Source organism: Panthera uncia, chromosome X (genome assembly GCF_023721935.1).
Source record: "Panthera uncia isolate 11264 chromosome X, Puncia_PCG_1.0, whole genome shotgun sequence".
Taxonomy (NCBI): Eukaryota; Metazoa; Chordata; class Mammalia; order Carnivora; family Felidae; genus Panthera; species Panthera uncia.
This window is the reverse complement of record NC_064817.1, coordinates 107,096,929-107,115,763: the sequence shown is the minus strand read 5'-3', so window position 1 is coordinate 107,115,763 and position 18,835 is coordinate 107,096,929. Positions and strand designations below refer to the sequence as shown.

Below are 18,835 nucleotides of genomic sequence, written 5' to 3'. Positions count from 1 at the left end.
AAAATACACTGTCTCCTTGCTTACTACTTAGAGGACACATATAAAGCTTTGCACGAACATCATCCCCTTTCATAATGACAGCAGAATAATTATGGTGCTGCTTTAGTAGTTATGTTGATAGACATGATCATCCATCATATTGACCCTACTCTGAAAAGGATTGTCATCAATTCTATGCTTTATGCTTATATCTATGACATAGTTGGCTTAGGACACAAAACATTTCATTGTAAAAAAAAAAAAAAGGAAGAGAGCATAAATCAAATCTGGGAATGTTGCAAGAGTAGACAGATAGTCTAGAATTCATATACTTTGGAAGAAGGGCTTTTTAAATAGTTTTTAAAACCTGTTCTCATAAGCTCAAACAAAAAAGATTCTTCCAAGGCAAACAGGCTGCTGTTGGTTAACTTTTTTTTTTTTTTAGTTAGTGTCAATCTCTGTGGGAACCTGTTCTCTTCAAGATTCTTAAAGAAGTCCTCTAAAGTGAGTGACCTGGTGCATAATAAGGCCTGCCCTCTGCCTGAAGCTTTTAGAACAGTGACTACACTTGTATGGCTTCTCCCCTGTGTGAATTCTTAAATGAATAACAAGGCTCGGTCTCTGTCTAAAGCTTTTCCCACAGTAATTACATTTAAAAGGTCTCTCTTCGGTGTGAGTTCTCTGATGCAAAGTAAGAGCTGTCAGTCTACTGAAACTTTTCCCACAACTGTGACATCTGTGAGGTTTTTCACCCGAATGAGTTTTCAGATGTCTTTTGAGACTCGATCCATGACAAAAGCTTTTCCCACACTCAAGACATTTGTAGGTTTCTTCTTCAGAATGCGTTCTCTGGTGCCCTATAAGGTGCGACCGTCGAGTGAATCGCTTTTTACACACAGTGCATTCGTAGGGCCTCTCTCCGGTATGAAGCCGTTGGTGTCTATAAAGGTCTGAACTACGAAGGAATCTTTTTCCACACTCAGGGCATTTATGCGGTTCCTCTCCAGAGTGAATTCTCTGGTGCCCTGTAAGCTGCGACTTCCGCGCAAAACATTTTCCACACTGAGGGCATCGGTGAGGTTTGTCCCCTGGACTCTTTTTCTTCTGGGGTCTGGGGTCGAGAGGCTCTTCTAAGTTGGAATTCTCAGGTTTCTCTCCTGCAGAGGGGTTCGGATGATCCACCAGTTTTGTTAAATCTGTCTGTAGATCCTCCGGGGGACTTTCCCACTGATTTTCCAACTGTACATAGTCTTTTTGCAAAATGGGCCCATGGAGAGCATTCCCCTCTAAAGTAACAATAAATGGATACATATTCTCCAGTTTTTTCTGTTTTGAAGAATCTTCTTCATTTTCTATCCCCATCTCAAAACCTGAGAGAAGAAACAGAAACTGAAGATGTCACTGCGTCCCACAGAGAGGAACACACGAGGGAAAAGGAAGGATTGTATTAAACCACCAGCAGGAATACAGAAACTCCTTGGTAGAATCCCAAACTCTTTACCCTGATGAAGGCCGAATTTTTCTTTTCTTTATTCCATGACATCAATGAACCATGACTTACCTATCTTGGAGTCAAATAACTGTTTCATTTCTTTGGAATCTTGTAGTTCCTTCACCCATGCCTCTTCTCGAGGCTCCAATGAAAAGTTCACGTCCAGCTTTGGTATTGGATACCCTGGCCATAAGAAAGATGAGAAGCAGAATAGTTTATGTCATCAAGGGTTTTCTCTGACGACATCTGGGACATGTGGCCGCTTAAGGTCTACTTTCTCCCCAATGACTATGACTCCACCCAAGATCTCTCACAAGAGACTCTCTTTTTTAAAGATAAAAACAAAACATGTGATGAGAGAACATCCTTTTGTGCTCAATTCAAGGCCATTCTCCTCTGTGGGAGGAGAGTAAACCATTTCTGTGTTGAAATCAACACACTACATGATTTCTATATCTAGTCTGATATTTATTCAGGTTAGAGCCAAAATAGGCAGTAAATCTTCATAGAGTTTTGGCGTATTTTGGCATAAAACTGAGAAATGCTGCTATTGATACCGAGTGAAGAGAAAGCTAAAAGTTGGGGTTAGGAGGGGCACCTGGGTGGCTCAGTCAGTTAAGCACGTGACCCTTGATTTCTACTCAGGTCATGAACTCTTGGTTCGTGAGTTTGAGCCCCAAGTCGGGTTCTGTGCTGAGAGCTCAGAGCCTGCGTGGGATACTCTCTCTCCCTCCCTCTCTGCCCCTCCCCCGCTCCTGCACATATGTGCGCCCTCTCTCAAAAATAAATACGCTGAAAAAATTAATAAATAAATGTATGGGTTATGAAACTATTTACTAGAATCTTTTCTATTGAGATTTTCAAATACAATGGAAAATGACTAGGTTGCCAACAAGCAAAAGCAGGGTTTATGTTTATTTCAGGGGAAGCCTAGAAGTGCACTCTCTTGAAATTAACCCAAAAAACCATCCAACGGTATTTCTATCAGTCTAAGAACAACTAGAACAAGTTCCTACACTCACTGTCCCCATGTCCTACCACCTCTCTCCCCACTGACAGCTGCTGTGGCTCACATTCTCTTTCCACGACCTTTCCTCACCTTCCTCGGCTCTGGCAAAGTATATTGGTCTGCAATAAAGTGTGGGATGAAAACTGTTGCCTTGAAATCTAACTGCAGGATGCTGTTTAAACATCAGCAATATTTTTTAAAATAGTAGCATTATTAAAATACATTAGCAAAGGAATGAAAATTTACGTTTCAAAGCATTATGTCAAAACATAGGAAGGGGACTAAAATACCTTATTTTATATTTTCATGGAAAAAAGACCTTTTGCAATTAAGAATGACAAACAAAAATGCATTTCAAATACAATTTTGTTTAAGTTCACTATATTGTTGAGGTGCCCAGGGTGGCTCAGTCTGAAGTGTCTGGCTCTTGATTTCATCTCAAGTCAGGGTCTTGCTGTAAGTGAGTGTGAGCCCCAGATCGCTGGGGCCTCTCTCTCTGCCTCTCCCCCCATGTGCTCTCTCCTTCTCTCAAAATACATAAGCTTACAAAAAATGAAAAATAAATTCACTGCATTGTTTTTGTTTAGACTGCAAAGCGAAGAGTGGGATCAAAGGGTAACATGGCACAGGTCAAACAAAACTGGGGGTTCCAGATCAGAGGAAACCTGCCATGAGGGAAAACTGAAACTTGAAAGAGGCAGACTAGCAAAGGCCTCGGTGTAAAATGTGGATTTATAACCGAAATGTAGTCGGGGAGGTGGATTTCCAACATATCACGAGGAGCTCTGCAGACCTACTTCCCAATGAAACTAGTGACAATTATTAAAAATAAAAAAACAGGATGGGGCGCCTGGGTGGCTCAGTCGGTTAAGTGTCCGACTTTGACTCAGGTCACGATCTCACGGTTTGTGAGTTCGAGCCCCGCGTTGGGCTCTGTGCTGGCAGCTCAGAGCCTGGAGCCTGTTTCAGATTCTGTGTCTCCCTCTCTCTCTGACCCTCCCCCATTCATGCTCTGTCTCTCTTTGTTTCAAAAATAAATGAACGTTAAAAAAATTTTTTTAAATAAATAAAAAAACAGGGGCACCTGGGTGGCTCAGTCAGTTAAGCGTTATTTGGGCTCAGGTTATGATCTCACAGTTCATGGGATCGAGCCCCGCAATGGGCTCCATGCTGACAGCTAGGAGCCTGCTTGGGATTTTCTCCCTCCAGCTGCCCCTCTCCTGCTTGTGTTCTCTCTCTCAATAAATAAACAAACTTTTTAAAAAATTTAAAAAAATAAAACAAACACTGGTCCTAAGGGCCTACAGCAAACTAGGAAACATCTATTTTTTTTTAATCTTCTAAAATTCACAGGTAATAGGGAGATTCTTTTTTTAAAAAAGTTTATTATTTTTGAGAGAGAGCCAAAGCATGAGCGGGGGAGGGACAGAGAGAAAGGGAGACACAGAACCCGGAAGCAGGCTTCAGGCTCTGAGCTGTCAGCACAGAGCCCGATGCAGGGCTCGAACTCAACTCGGAAACAGCGAGATCATGACCTGAGCCGAAGTCAGACCTTTAACCCACTGAGCCACCACCTAGGCGCCCTGGTAATAGGGAGATTCTTGAGGATTTAAACCACAACAGTTCTCTTTGGTGCCTCTCCCAGCTCCACTCTACACTGGCACAGGGACCGAGGCGGCCTCTCCCCCAGGAGGGCTATCTTCTTGGAAGGGGCAGGACCTCAGCATTTCTCATCCTACCCCAGCTACCCATTGTTGATTCTAAGGTCCAAACAATTGTGGCTGCAAGGTGGGGACAGCTTTTATCTGCCCAGTCTCTACTGGTGGCATGGAGGAGCTACCCTGGGTGTCCTATTGGTGACAACACTAGAGTACTCCCTGTCTGTCCTTGTAAGGCAGTTGTGATTATAAGACAGTGGTTCTAAGCCTGGAGATGCAACCCAAGAAGACCTGAGGGCCGGACCTAGTGCTCAGCTGGAAAGTGGCAGTTTCACTCAGAGATAAGCACACCATTTCCCCCACCTCCAGAGCAATGTATCAGAGATTTGGCCTCGGAGAAGCAGGCCTTAAAACAGGTAGCTCCTAATATATTCTCAAAAAAAAAACAAAAACCAAAAAAAACACCTGATTCATTTGCAACAGAGGATGAACATTTAAGCCTAAGGATATTCTAAAAAAGAGCACAGATTATAATGAAAGGCAACAGGAAAGAGTTTGATAGATTTATGGACTATACACCCTAAACCGCAGGCTGACTAGCTTGCCGAAGAGAAGTGGGAAAAAAGACAAGCTGGGAAGAGCCCTCCTGGGATCACAACAAATCTCAAAACCTGACCTCAGGAGCTAGCCCAACAAAGGTATCTGAAATTGACTAGATTGGTCCAGGGAGAAATTATGCTCCAGGGCATTGCTGAAAACAATAGAGCAATTAGCTGGAAATTAATGGCAGGGTCAGGTCAGGGAAAGAGGCAGCCAAAGAAAGCCCTGTAAAAGTGCTGCCTTTCCAGGGTGACTGTGTGCACATCCGAGACTGTGCTCCCTGAGGGGCAACATCAAAAGGTTAACATTTCACAGGGGACTAGAGTTGACTGAAGGAACGCAGCCATTACCAAACAAATAAGCAAACAAATAACAATAACAAGCCCTAGGGAGGGGAAAGAAGGACTCCGGAGTTGCTACAATGTTTTATCTAAAATGTCCAGTTTCCAACAAAACATGATGAGCCATGCATGTGGACAGGAAAGTATGACTCATACACTAGAAGAAAAAAAAGAGTGGAGACCGGACTCTGCCTATGTGAGTGACTAGATAGTGAATTTAGCAAAGACTTCAAAGTAGCCATTATGAGTATCCAAGAACGAAACCAATCCATGATTAAGGAAGTAAATTATGATGACAAACAGCATCACATCACATCACATCAAATAGAGAATATCAATAAGTAGAAAGTATAATAAGAATCCAGTGGAAATTCTGGAGCTGAGAAGTACCATAACTGAAATGAAAAATTCCCTAGAATTGCTCAAGAATGGATGTGAACTATCAGAACAATCAGTGAACTTGAAGACAGATCAGTAGAGATTATACTATCAGAAGAACAGAGAGAAAAAAAGAATGAAGGGAAGTGAATAGAGCCTCAGAGAAAAGTCGGGTACCACTAGGTGCCATTATACTAGATGTATAATGAGAGAACCAGGAGAGGGTGAGAGAAAGGAGCAGAAAAAAAACAAAACAAATTGAAGAAACAGTGGTGCCAAACTGCCCAAATGTGTTGAAAACACATTCATCTACACATCTCGGAAGCTAGATGAATTCCAAGCAGGACAAACACAAAGAGATCTTCAAACAGACATATCAGAGAGCCTGGGTGGCTCAGTCAGTTAAGCATCAAATTCGGCTCAGGTCATGATCTCTGGGTTTGTGAGTATGAGCCCCACATCAGGGCTCTCTGCTGTCAGCACAGAGGAGCCTGCTTGGGATAATCTGTCTCCCTCTCTCTCTCTCTCTCTCTGCCCCTCTCCTGCTCTCTCTCAAAAATAAACATTTTAAAAAACCAGACATATCATAGTAGAAATCCTAAAGGTCACATAAAAAGAAGAAAACCTTGAAAGACAGCAAGAGGAAAATGACTTGTCACTTACAAGGGAACTCCAATAAAATTAAAGGCCGAGTTCTCACTAGCAACACTGGAGGCCAGAAGACAGTGGGACAACATATTCAAAGTGCTCAAAGAAAAATGAGAAATTATATCCAGAAGAGCTATCTGTAAAAAATGAATTGTGAGGGGCGCCTGGGTAGCTCAGTCGGTTAAGCGTCCAACTTCAGCTCAGGTCATGATCTCACCATTCATGAGTTCGAGCCCCACGTCGGGCTCTGTGCTGACAGCTCAGAGCCTGGAGCCTGCTTTGGATTCTGTGTCTCCCTCTCTCTCTGCCCCTCCCCCTCTCATGCTCTGTCTCTGTCTCCAAAACAAATAAACATTAAAAAAAATTAATCTGGAATAACAATATTTCTAATAAACAAAAACTGAGAGAATTCATTGGCAGAAGTCTTGCCTAACAAGAAATACTAAAGGCAGTTCCTCAGTCTGAAAGCTACTGATTCCAAATGGGAATTCAAATCCACACGAAAAAACAAAGGGCACAACAAGAGAGGGTAATTATAAAAGACGGTATAAATACTAATTTCTGCTCCTTTCTTCTCTTAAAAGACTGAGAGATATATATATATATATATATAGAGAGAGAGAGAGAGAGAACAAACGAACAAGCAGGGGAGGGGCAGAGAGAGAGGGGGACACAGCATCTGAAGCAGGCTCCAGGCTCTGAGCTGTCAGCACAGAGCCCGACGCGGGGCTCCAACTCATGAACCCTGAGATCATGACCTGAGCCGAAGTCAGTTGCTTAACTGACTGAGCCACTTAAGTGCCCCTCTTCTCTTAAAAGATTTTAAAAGCAGTGTATAGAACAATATATATGTAGTGCACTGTTGGGCAAATAATCTGTAGAAATGTAATATATTTGCCAATAACAGCACAAATGAGGTGGATGAGCGCAAAACTGTATGGGGGTAAAAAAATGACTAATTAATAACTAAAATCCACAGGAAAGATGAAGAAAACCAGAAATATAAATAATGTTAATACAACAAAAGTCATAATATCTATTTGTATTTCTTTCTTCTCTAGCTCTTTTAGAAGGCTTAAAATTATATAAAGTAATATCTTTAACAATGTATTTTTGGGTTTCTAACATTTTTTTGAGGTTTTAACATTTTTAATGCAATATGTATGATAGTAACACCACAAAAAAGGAAGAAAATAGAGGTATATATAAGAAATATTTCTATATTTTACTAGCATGAAATTAGTATAAATCTAAATCTGATTACGTTAAGATGTACATGCTAATCTCTAGAGTAACCACTAAGGAAATAATTTTTAAAAAATAGTGAAAATTGATTAAGTAAAGTGCTACATTCAAAACATTTACTCAGTGCAAAAGAAAGCAGCAAACGAAGGACAGAGAAACAAAAAAGATATGAGAAATATAGAAAACAAAAAGTAAAATCACAGATGTAAGTTACACCATATCAAAAATCAGGTTAAACATAGATGCATTAAACAACTCAATCAAAAGGCAGAGATCATCATACTAGGTTTTAAAAATCCATCTACATGCTGTCTACAGGAGACACACTTTAGATTCAAAGATACTAACTGAAAGTAAAGGGATGGAAAAAGATATATCATGCAAATAACAACCACAAGACAGCCAGACTGATTACACTAATATCATACAAAATGGACATCAAAACAAAAAAGCTTCTAGAGATAAAAAGGATCAGTTTATAATGGTAAAATGACAAATCAGGAAGATATAACAATTCTAACCATACATGCACTTAAAAACAGAGTACCAAATACATGACTGCAAAAACTGACAGAAAGAGTAAAAGAAATAGACAACTGAGCAGTAGCAGAGACTTAAATACCTCTTTGCACTACTGGATAGAATATCTAGGCAGAAGATCAATAATAGAAGACAAAAAATTATAATCCTACTAAATGTCACAGACATTTATAGAACATTCCACCCAAGAAGTACAGAATATGTGTTCTTCTCAAGTGCACATGGAAAATTCTCCAGGGCAGTCAAGATGCTATACCATAAAACAAATGTTCAAAAATGTGAAAGGATCACAATTACAAAGTATATTCTCCCACCAAAACAGAATGAAGTTAGAAAAAAATAACAGAAGGGTGCCTGGGTGGCTAGGTTGGTTAAGTGTCCGACTCTTGATTTCAGCTTAGGTCTTGATTTCAGGGTTCTGAGTTCAAGCCCTGCATTGGGCTTCACGCTGGGTATGGAGCCTACTTAAAAAAGAAATAACAGAAAGAAATTTGAGGACTTCATAAATACAAGGTCATTAAACAACACACTCTTAAATAAATAATCAATCATAAAAAAATCAAAAGAGAAATTAGAAATACTTTGAGATAAATGAAAATGAACACACAATATACCAAAACTTAGGAATGTACCTAAACCACTGCTTAAAGGGAAATTTATAGCTATGAATGCCTATATTGAAAAGAAAGAAAAATCTGAAATTAATAACCTAACTTTGCACCTTAAAATATTAGAAAAATAAGAGCAAACAAAACCTAAAACAACCAGAAGAAAATAATAAAGATTAGAGCAGGATTTAATGAAACAGAGAACGGTAAAACAATAGAGAAAATCAACAAAACCAAGGTTGGTTCTTTGAAAAAAATTAACAAAATTGACAAATCTTCAGCTAAACTGACCAAGAAAAGAAGAAAGAAAACTCAAATTACTATAATCATAAATGAAAGGGGAACTATTACTACTAACCTTACAGAAATAAAAAGGATTATAAAGGAATAGTATGAACAACTGCACAGAAACAAATTAGATAAATGAAATGCATAAATTCCTGGAAACACAAAAACTACCCAAAATTGATTCAGGAAGAAATATAAAATCAGAATAGACCTATAACAAGTAAAGGTACTGAATTAGTAATCAAGACACTTCTCACAAAGAAAAGCCCAGGTCTGGATGATTCAGTGGTGAATTCTACCAAACGTTTAAAGAATTAACACCGATTCTACATAATCTCTCACTGAAAACAGAAGAGAATGGAACACTTTCCAACTCACTGTACTGGCATAAGGAAAGAAAAATGTATCAGTGGAATAGAATTGATAAGCCAGAAATAGCCTTGTCATTTATTGTCAATCCATTTTTGAGAAAGGTACCATGACAATTCAATGGGGAAAGAATAGTTTCCTCAACAAATGGTGCTGGGCCAACTAGATATGCACATGTAAAAGAATGATGCTAGTCCCATTTCTCACACCATATACAAAAGTTAATTCATAATGGATCAATGATCTAAATTTAAGAGCTAAATCCACAAGACTCTTAGAAGGAAACATAAGTACAGGGGCACCTGGTGGCTCAATTGGTTGAGCATCCAACTTTTGATTTTGGCTCAGGTCATGATCCCAGGGTCATGGGATTGAGCCCTCTGCTGGGCTCTGCATTGAGCCTGGAGTCTGATTAAGATTCTCTCTCTCTCTCTCTCTCTCTCTCTCTCCCTCTGACCCTCCCCTGACTCACACTTTCTCTCTCTCTTAAAAAAAAAAAAAAGAGGGGCACCTGGGTGGCTCAGTTAGTTAAGCATCTGACTTTGGCTCCGGTCATGATCTCACAGTTCGTGGGTTCAAGCCCCACGTCCAGCTCCATGCTGTCAGTGTGGAGCCTGCTTGGGATTCTCACTATCTCCCCTCTCTCTGCCCCTCCCCTGTTCGTGCTTTCTCTCTCTCTCAAGAGAAATAAACTTTAAAAATATATTTAAAAAAAGAAGGAAACATGGCTATAAATCTTCATGACCTTGAATTAGGCAACAGTTTCTTAAATGTGACATCCAAGGTATAAACCACAAAAGAAAAAAAACAGAAATTCTTCACAAACACATCCAAAAAATAGAAAAGGAACAAAGACTTTCCCACTCAGTCTATGAGGCCAATAGTACCCTGATGACAAAACCAGATAAAGACAGGACCAAAAAAAACCACCTACAGACAGTATCTCCGATGAAAATAGATATAAAAATCTTCAACAAAATACTAGCAAACCAAATCCAGCAACATATAATATGAATTATACACCAGGATCAAGTGATCCATTTGCATCAGGAATGCAATGTTGGTTTAACATTCAAAAGTTAAGGAAATACACCATTACAAGAGAATAAAAAGTAAAACCATGATCATCTCAATAGACGCACAAAAAGCATGTGACAAAATTCAAGAGTTTCTTGATAAAAACACTCAATAATCCATGAATAGAAGGGAACTTCCTCACCCTAATAAAAGGAATCAAGGAAAGGCCCACAGCTAACATCATAAATAACAGTAAAAGACTAAATGCATTTCCCCTGAGATCAGAAACAAGACAAGGATGTCCGGTCTCACCACTTACATTGAATATTGTACTGGAGGTTCTAGCCAGGGTAATTTGGCAAGGAAAAGGAAGAAAAGGTATCTAGATTAGAACAAGATAAGTAAAGCTATCTCTTTTTTCAGATGACATAATCTCTGATATAGAAAATCCTAAGGAACCCACTAAAAAATAATTTGAACTATTAAACAAGTAGGATTACAGGACACAAGATCAATATGCAAAAATTAATTATAATCCTACATAGAGAGATATTAAGTTTATTTATTTTGAGAGAAAGAGAGCACATGCACGGGAAGGGCAGAGAGAGAAAGGGAGAGAGAGAATCCCAAGCAGGCTCCATGCTCAATGCATAGCCCAATGCAGGGCTAGAATTCACAAACCGTGAGATCATGACCTGAGCTGAAACCAAGAGTCAGATGCTTAACCGACTGAGCCACCCAGGCGCCCTGTAATCCTATATATTTTTAATGAACAACCCAAAAATGAAATTAAGAAAACAGTTCCTCTGGAAAAACCATTAAAAAGAATACTTGGGAACAAATTTCATAACAGCAGTATAAAAACTTATACTTGGGCAACTATAAAAAATGTAAAAAAAAAAAATTAAAGAAAATCTAAATAAATGGAAAAGCACCACATGTGTATGCATCACAAATTTAACACTGTTAACATGGCAATACTCCCCAAACTTATCTACAGATTCAACACAACCCCTATGAGAATCCCAACTGACTTCTTTGTAGAAACTGATAAGCTGATGCTAAATATCACATGGAACTGTATCAAACTCAGAGCAGCCAAGACAATCTTGAAAAACAAAAGCAAAATTGGAGCCCCCACACTCTCATATTTCCAAACTTACTGGAAAGCAATAATAAAGACGGTGTGGTATTTCCATAAGAATAGACATATAGATCACTAGACTAGAGCTGACCGTCCAGCAGTAAACCCATATACCTGTAGTCAACTGATTTTGGACAAGAGTTTCAAGTCCATTCAATGTGAAAAGAATGAGCCTTTTAGCAAACCATGCTGAAACAACTGAATATGCGAGAATATATGTAAATATACATATTATTTGGGCCGCTACTGTGCAACTTATACAAAAATTAATTGAAAATGAATCAAAGCATTAAATGCAAGCTAAAACTATAAAACTCTTAGGAGAAAATTTAGGGGTAAATTTTCATGACCTTGTATCAGGCAATGGTTTCTTAGGTATGACATAAAAAGCACAAGCAACAAAACAAAAAATAGTTAAACTGGACCGCATCAAAATTAAAAAAAAAAAAAAAAAAGAACTTTTGCGCTACAAAGGACACTATTAAGAAAGTTAAAAGACAGTCACAAAACATGAAAGACTACTTATAAGTCATATATCTAATAATAGACTTTTATCTAGGATATAAAAAGATCATACACAACTCAGTAATAAAAACACATATAATCCTACTTAAAAATAGGCAGGGGTGCCCAGCTGGCTCAGCTGTTAGAGCATCCAACTCTTGATCTCAGGGACCGGAGTTCAAGGCCCAGGTTGAGTGTGAAGCCTACTTAAAAAAAATAAAAAAATAAAAAACAAAAATAGGCAAAAAATCTAAATAGGCATTTCTCCAGTGAAGATACACAAACGCCCAAAAAGCCCATGAAACGATGCTCAACACCATTATAGTCTTTGAAGAAACACTTCACACTCACTAAGATGGCCAGAATAAAAATCTCAGATTCTTCTCAAGTGCATATGAGACAGTTTCTGGGATGCAGACGGTATGTTAGGCCACAAATTCGTTTCTATATATTTAAAAACACAGATCTCATTCAAAGTACTTACTCTGACCACAATGGAATGAAGTTAGAAATCAGAACAGAAGGAAAACTGGAAAATTGGCAAATTTGTGAAAATTAAATAACACCCTGTTAAATAACGAATGGATGCAAGAAGAAGTCACAAAGAAAATTAGAAAATACTTAGAGATCAATGAAAATGAAAATGCAAAGTGCCAAAACTTTTGAGACATAATGAATGCAGGGCTAAGTAGGGAATTTATAGCTATAAATACTTACATTAGTAAACAAAAAAAGCCCAAAACAGTAACATAACTTTACAACTTAAGGAACTAATAAGAAAAGAAAAACACTAAGCCCAAAGCAGAAGGAAGGAAACAATAAAGATCAGTCAGAGATAAACAAAATAAAGACTAGAAAGACAATAGAGAAAATCAATGAAACCAAACATTGGCTTTTTGAAAAGATGAATGAACTTGACAAACCTTTAGCCAGATGAACTAAGACAAAGAGACAAAGAGAAAGAAGGCAAAAATTGTTAAAATTAAAGTCGGGATATTTCCAATCATTCTACAGAAATAAAAACAATTACAAGACAGCACTATGAACAACCGTATACAAACCAATTGGATCACCTAGATGAAATGGATAAATTACCAGAACCACAAAACCTACCAAGACTACATAACAAAGAAACAGAAAGATCTGAATAGACCTATTCAGTAAACTAGTAAAGAGAGTGAAGCAGTAATCAAAAATCTCCTGACAAAGAAAAGCCCTAGACCTGATGGCTTCACTGGTGGATTCTACCAAACATTTAGGGAAGAACTAATACAAATCTTTCTCAAACTTTTCCAAAAAAAAATGAAGGGGAGGAAACACTTTCCTCATCCTCTGAGGCCAACAATACCCTGATACCAAAGCCAGAAAAGACACTATAAGAAAATGACACAACAATATCCCTTATGAACATTGATACAAAAAACCCTGAACAAAATATTAGCAAACTGAATTCAGCAACATATTAAAAGGATTATATAACATGACCAAGTGATATTTGCTTCTAGAATGCAAGGCTGCTTCAACATATGAAAATCGGTCAATGTAATATACCACCTTAACAGAATGAAGGGAAAAAACACACCATTTCAAATGATGTGGAAAAAGCATTTGATAAAATTCAACATCCTTTCATGATAAAACAAAAAAACCCACTCAACACAATAGGAACAGAAGGAAATTACTTCCACATAAATAAAAGCCATATATGAAAAACCCACAGGGAACATCACACTCAGTGGTAAAAGGCCGAAAACTTTCCCTCTAAGTTGAGGTAGAAGGCGAGGATGCCTGCTTTGGCCACTCTGTTCAACACAGTACTGAAACTTCTAGCCAGAGAAATTAGGCAAGAAAAAGAAGTAAAAGGAATTCAAATTGAAAAGGAAAAAGTAAAATGATCTCTATTGGCAGATTATATGATCTAGTATATAGAAACCTTGAAGATTCCATTAAAAAACTGTTAACATAAATAAATGAATTCATCAAAGTACCAGGATACAAAATGAACCTGCAAACATCAGTTCCATTTCTATATACTAACGATGAACAATGAACAATTCCAGAAATTATGAAAACAGTTCCATTTACAATAGCATCGGAAAGAATAAAATACTTAGGAATTAAGTACATCAAAGACTTGTACCACAAAAATGACAAAGCATTGGTAGAATAAATTAAAGAAGATATAAATAGGAGTGCCTGGGTGGCTCAGTCGGTTGAGCATCTGACTTTGGTTCAGGTCATGATCTCGTGGTCTGTGAGTTTGAGCCCCACATCGGGCTCTGTGCTGACAGCTCAGAGCCTGGAGCCTGTTTGATTCTGTGTCTCCCTCTCTCTCTGCCCCTCCCCTGCTCGCACTCTGTGTGTCTCTCTCTCTCTCAAAAATAAATAAATATTTCTTAAAACAAAAAAAAAATAAAGAAGATCACATCCCATGTTCATGGATTGGGAGACTTGATACTATTAAGATGTCAATACTACCAAAAGTGATCTGCAGATTCAATACAATCTCTATGAAAATTCCAATGGTACTTTGTTTGCGTTAATAGCAAAACCCATACCTAAAATGATATGGACTCTACAGGGATGCCCAAACGACAAAAATTCGTGGAAAGGAAGAACAAAGCTACAGGACTCACACTTCCTGATTTCAAAACTTACTAGCATATAGACTAATGGAACAGAACAGACAGCCCATACATAAACCTTAATATATATGGTGAAATGATTTTTAACAATGATACCAAGATTATTCAATGGAGAAACAATACTTTTTTCAACAAATGGTGCTGGAAAAACTGGATATGTGTGTGCAAATGAATGAAGTTAGAACCTTACACAACAGCACGTGCAAAAATTAACACAAAACAGATCAAAAACCTAAAGTCAGGACCTAAAATTATGAAACTCTTAGAAGAAAACATAGGGGAAAGCTTCATGACACTGGATTCGGCAATTATTTCTTGGATATGACACCTAAAGTATAGACAACAAAAGAAAAGGTAGACACAGAGTAGCTCATGAAAAATTTAAAAATTTATCCATCAAAAGACAGTTTCAGCAGAGTAAAAAGGCAACCCACAAATGGGAAGAATATTTGCAAATCATATCTGATAAGGGATTAATATCTAGAATATATAGAGAATTCTAAAATTCAACAACAAAGCACATTCCGTTTTTGAAATGTACAGGGGGAAATAAACTTTAAAAAAAAATGGGGCACCCGGGTGGCTCAGTCGGTTAAGTGTCCAACTCTTGGTTTGGGCTCAGGTCATGATCCCGTGGTTTGTGAGTTCGAGCCCAGTGGCAGACTCTATGCTGACAGCATGAAGCCTGCTTGGGATTCTCTGTCTCTCCCTCTCTCTGCCCCTCCCCCACTCATGCTCAGGCTCACGCTCGCTCTCTCAAAATAAACAAATAAACCTTAAAGAAAAAGAAATGTTCAAGGATTTGAATACACATTCTCCAAAGAAGATATACAAATGGCCAATAAGCACTTGAAAAGATGTTCCATGTCACTAACATTTGGGAAACACAATTCCAAATTACGGTGAGATACCACCTCACCTCCATTAAGAATGCTACTATCACAGAACAGAAAATAACAAGTGTTGATGAGGATGTGGACAAATTAGAAAAGTTACGCACTATTGACGGGAATGTAAAATGGTACAACTACTGTGGAAACCAGTGTGGCTGTTCCTCAAAAAATTAAAAACAGAATTGCCGTATGATTCAGCATTTCCACCTCTAGTTGTATGCCCAAAAGAAGTAAAAGCAGGGTCTCAAAGAGATATTTGCATACTAGCTAAAACATGGAAGAAAACTAAGCATACATTTACGGAAAATAGAGAAAATGCAGTAGGTACGTACAATGGCATATTTATTTAGCCTTTACTTGGATGGAAATACTGCCATATGCTACAAAATGGATGAACCTTCAGAACATGTGTTAAGTGAAATAAGCCAGTCACAAAAAGACAAATACTGTATGATTCCATGTAGATGAGGTACGCAGAGTAGTCAAATTCATAGAGACAGAAAGCTGACTGGTGGTTTCCAAGGCTAGAGACATGGGCAATTATTTGTTTAAATGAGTATGGGGTTTCAGTTTTACAAGGTGAAAACAGTTATGGAAACAGATGTTAGTAGTGGTTTGACATTAATAATGCACTCAATACCACTGGACTATACACATCACAATGATTAAGATGGTAAATTTTATGTTATGTGCATTTTATAACAATAAAAACAACTGAAAAGGGGAAAACAGGCTTCTTGAGCAGGGTCATTAGCTTACAGGGTTTTTAATCCCATCTGATGTACCGTGCTTTGTTCTCAGCTCCTCCCAGAGAGGCGTCCCTCCTCCCACGCTTCATCACAGTGGTCCCCTTCCATCCAGCAGTGGGTGTTTCTGACCCACCCCCAGACCTGGAGAGCGCTTCAGCTCTCAAAGTACAAACCTCAGAAAGGAAATAAAACCCCTGCCTTACCGGGGTCCAGGAAGGGCTGGCACTCCTCAGCGGCACCATAGCTCAGCTCCTGCAGCCCTGCCTGTGGGATCCAAGGCTCTGCCACTGGGCCCTCCGGGGCAGGTCCCATTACTTGGAGTGGGGGTGACTCCAGGTGGATGTTTGGTGGTACGTGTGCCGTTCCCACCGGTGCCAGTTCTTCCAAGAGCATTTCCTGCCTATCGATCTGGGGCAAATGGCAGAACCCATCACTCTAAAGTCTAGACCAGCAATGCCCGGTAGCGACAGTGTGACCCGTGTACGTCATTTTGCTTTTGCAGTACCCGCATAAACAAAGAAGAAAGCGATGAAGTCAATCTTAATAACATGCCTCGGTTAACCCAGTACCGCTAAAATACCCTAAGTTCAGAATGTAATCAACGCCAACCATTACTAGGGAGATATCTCACCTACTTTATTTCTCATGCTCAGTCTTCTGAATGTGGCCAGCGTTTTCCACTTAGAGCGCATCTCAGTTTGCACTGGCCACATCGCTAGCGCTCAAGGGCCACCCACACTTGGCCGGTGGCGGCCGTACTGGGCAGTGCACGATTAGGCCACAGGCACGTAAAATCTGCTATCGTAAGCCAAACCCAGAGGACAGAGAGAGGAAGGGAAACCATAAATTCCTTACGCCCTGGGGCGGGCGCAGGAAATTTTGCAAGGCTCCAGTTCAGTGAGGCTAACTGCACAGCCCCGTCAACACACAACACCGGGCACCTAAGGCCCAACTCGAAGCCCTTTCTCCCTCCTGCCACAGGTTCTGCCCTGTGCCCTTCTGAGCAGGGGACAGTAGCGCCACCACCACAGGCTGACGTGGCATGAAGGCAGGTGGCCGGCGGAACTCAGTGGGCAGAGATGGGAGTATAAACCGTTCACGGTGCGGCACTGCTCCGGGTCCCCGCCAACTCTGTAGTTCCCCCTCAAACTTCCATCCAGGTAAAAAGAACCTGTCAAGGACTTCACACTGTGGCTCATATACACACCAAATAGTGTTGCATATGGTAGCGTGACCTGAATTTTCTAGGAAAGCCCTACCTGGGAAATCAGACAACCACTGTATTCCTTGCTGTTCAGATTGACTGACACTCGTTGCCACTGTGGAAAATCACACGACCAGCGGTGCCACCCAGTGTTTGAGCTGTCCCAGTCTGAACTGGTGGCTGTCGCCTTCCCGGTGACTTTATGCATAGATGCGGGCATCTGACAACTTCAAGTCTTCTGTGCAGTCAAGCCCGAAAAGGGAGTGTGTTCAAATGCTGATTCGATTGTGGCAAACTATGTCCCCTTTCCTTGATATCCTTTCTAGACTCCACCTGACCCGGGCTGGCAACATTTTCTTGTAAAGAGCCACATAGGAAACATTTTAGGCTTTGTGGGCCACATTCAGTCTGTCCCTTACTGTCCTTTCTTCAAAAAACAATAACCCTTTCACAGCTTAAAACTCCTATCAGTTCACTGGGTATACAAACACAAGCTGTGGCCAGATCTGGCCGGCCCACCCTAAAGCACAACATTGATGCTATTGGAGGATGAATGTGGGTGGGTTGTGTTACCTATGAATTTGTGTACCCATTTCTTTGTGTACACGCATCAGTGGGCACCAGCCACAGCTGAGGACAGGACAAAACAAGAGGAACAGCAGTGGTTACCAGAGGCTGTACTTACCTGCCTTAACTTACTTACTTTGCACCAAAGCCCTAATGTAGCAGACGGAGCTTTCTGGTGGTTTTGAGAGGCTGACAAAAGCCATGGACTCACTTCCTGGAAAAATACCCATGCAAATCCAGATCTGCATCTAATTTCCCAAAGGTTCATAAAACGTCCAAGACCCTTCTAGGACTGTGCTGTGCAATAAGGTAGCCACTAGAGCCAGGTGGACATTTAAGCCTAAAGTCATTAAAATACAAAATTCTGGTCCCAGCCACATTTCAAACGCTCCGCAGCCACCAGTGCAGAAAGATCTCTTGAACAGCTTGGCTCTGGAATTCCACCAAGGCTAAGAGCACCTGCCTTAAGGAGAACCCACCACACATGTGCTGGCCTGTAACCCCACTCCCTGTCTGATACAGGCTGTCTTGTGTCTCTGAATATACACAGGCCACAAAAGAAATGGGGAACGATACTTACACACTGGTGAACACCCTGAAAGTTCATGTAGCTCTGAGGAACCCCCGGTCACCTTCAACGGCAGGCATCTTAGCTAGAGCCACGCCTCCAAAGGCAGCAAATCTGCATCCCTCATCCTTCTCCACTCAATGTGTGTGTACTTCAGTCCACATCGGCGTGCCCCTCATCCTGCTGTGGCATGCCTCGTGGCTTTCTCGTGAGAAAAATACACTGCCACAGGGCAGGCCATCAGCCATCTGTTCTGCATTAATAACCAGGGACACCGATCACGTTCGTGGCTCTCTGTCCGAGTGCTGTTCTCGGCCTCCTGCATATATGAGGTCATGTGGCCCTCACCCAAAGCTAGGAGGTGGGGACTAGTGTTATCCCCTAAATGT

General features: G+C 40.1%; 1 protein-coding gene across 1 annotated transcript; it reads right to left on the bottom strand.

The window, feature by feature from the left end:
* Positions 1–231: 231 nt before the first annotated feature.
* ZNF449 (zinc finger protein 449) lies at positions 232–17,114 on the bottom strand. Its single transcript, XM_049644314.1, has 3 exons — positions 16,311–17,114; positions 1,541–1,654; positions 232–1,349 (listed from the first exon to the last, which is right to left on the bottom strand). Exons 1-3 carry the CDS (start codon positions 16,498–16,500, stop codon positions 466–468), a joined length of 1,188 nt encoding a protein of 395 aa, XP_049500271.1. The 5' UTR covers positions 16,501–17,114; the 3' UTR covers positions 232–465.
* Between the last annotated feature and the right edge of the window lie 1,721 nt (positions 17,115–18,835).

Excerpts from the sequence above, each read along its gene's own strand:
- ZNF449 (XM_049644314.1), bottom strand. The coding sequence starts at position 16,500 with ATGCTCTTGGAAGAACTGGCACCGGTGGGAACGGCACACGTACCACCA. Across the intron at positions 1,655-16,310 it reads CCAGCCCTTCCTGGACCCCG|GGTATCCAATACCAAAGCTG; the intron begins GTAAGGCAGGGG and ends TCTTATGGCCAG. Across the intron at positions 1,350-1,540 it reads GTTATTTGACTCCAAGATAG|GTTTTGAGATGGGGATAGAA; the intron begins GTAAGTCATGGT and ends TTCTTCTCTCAG.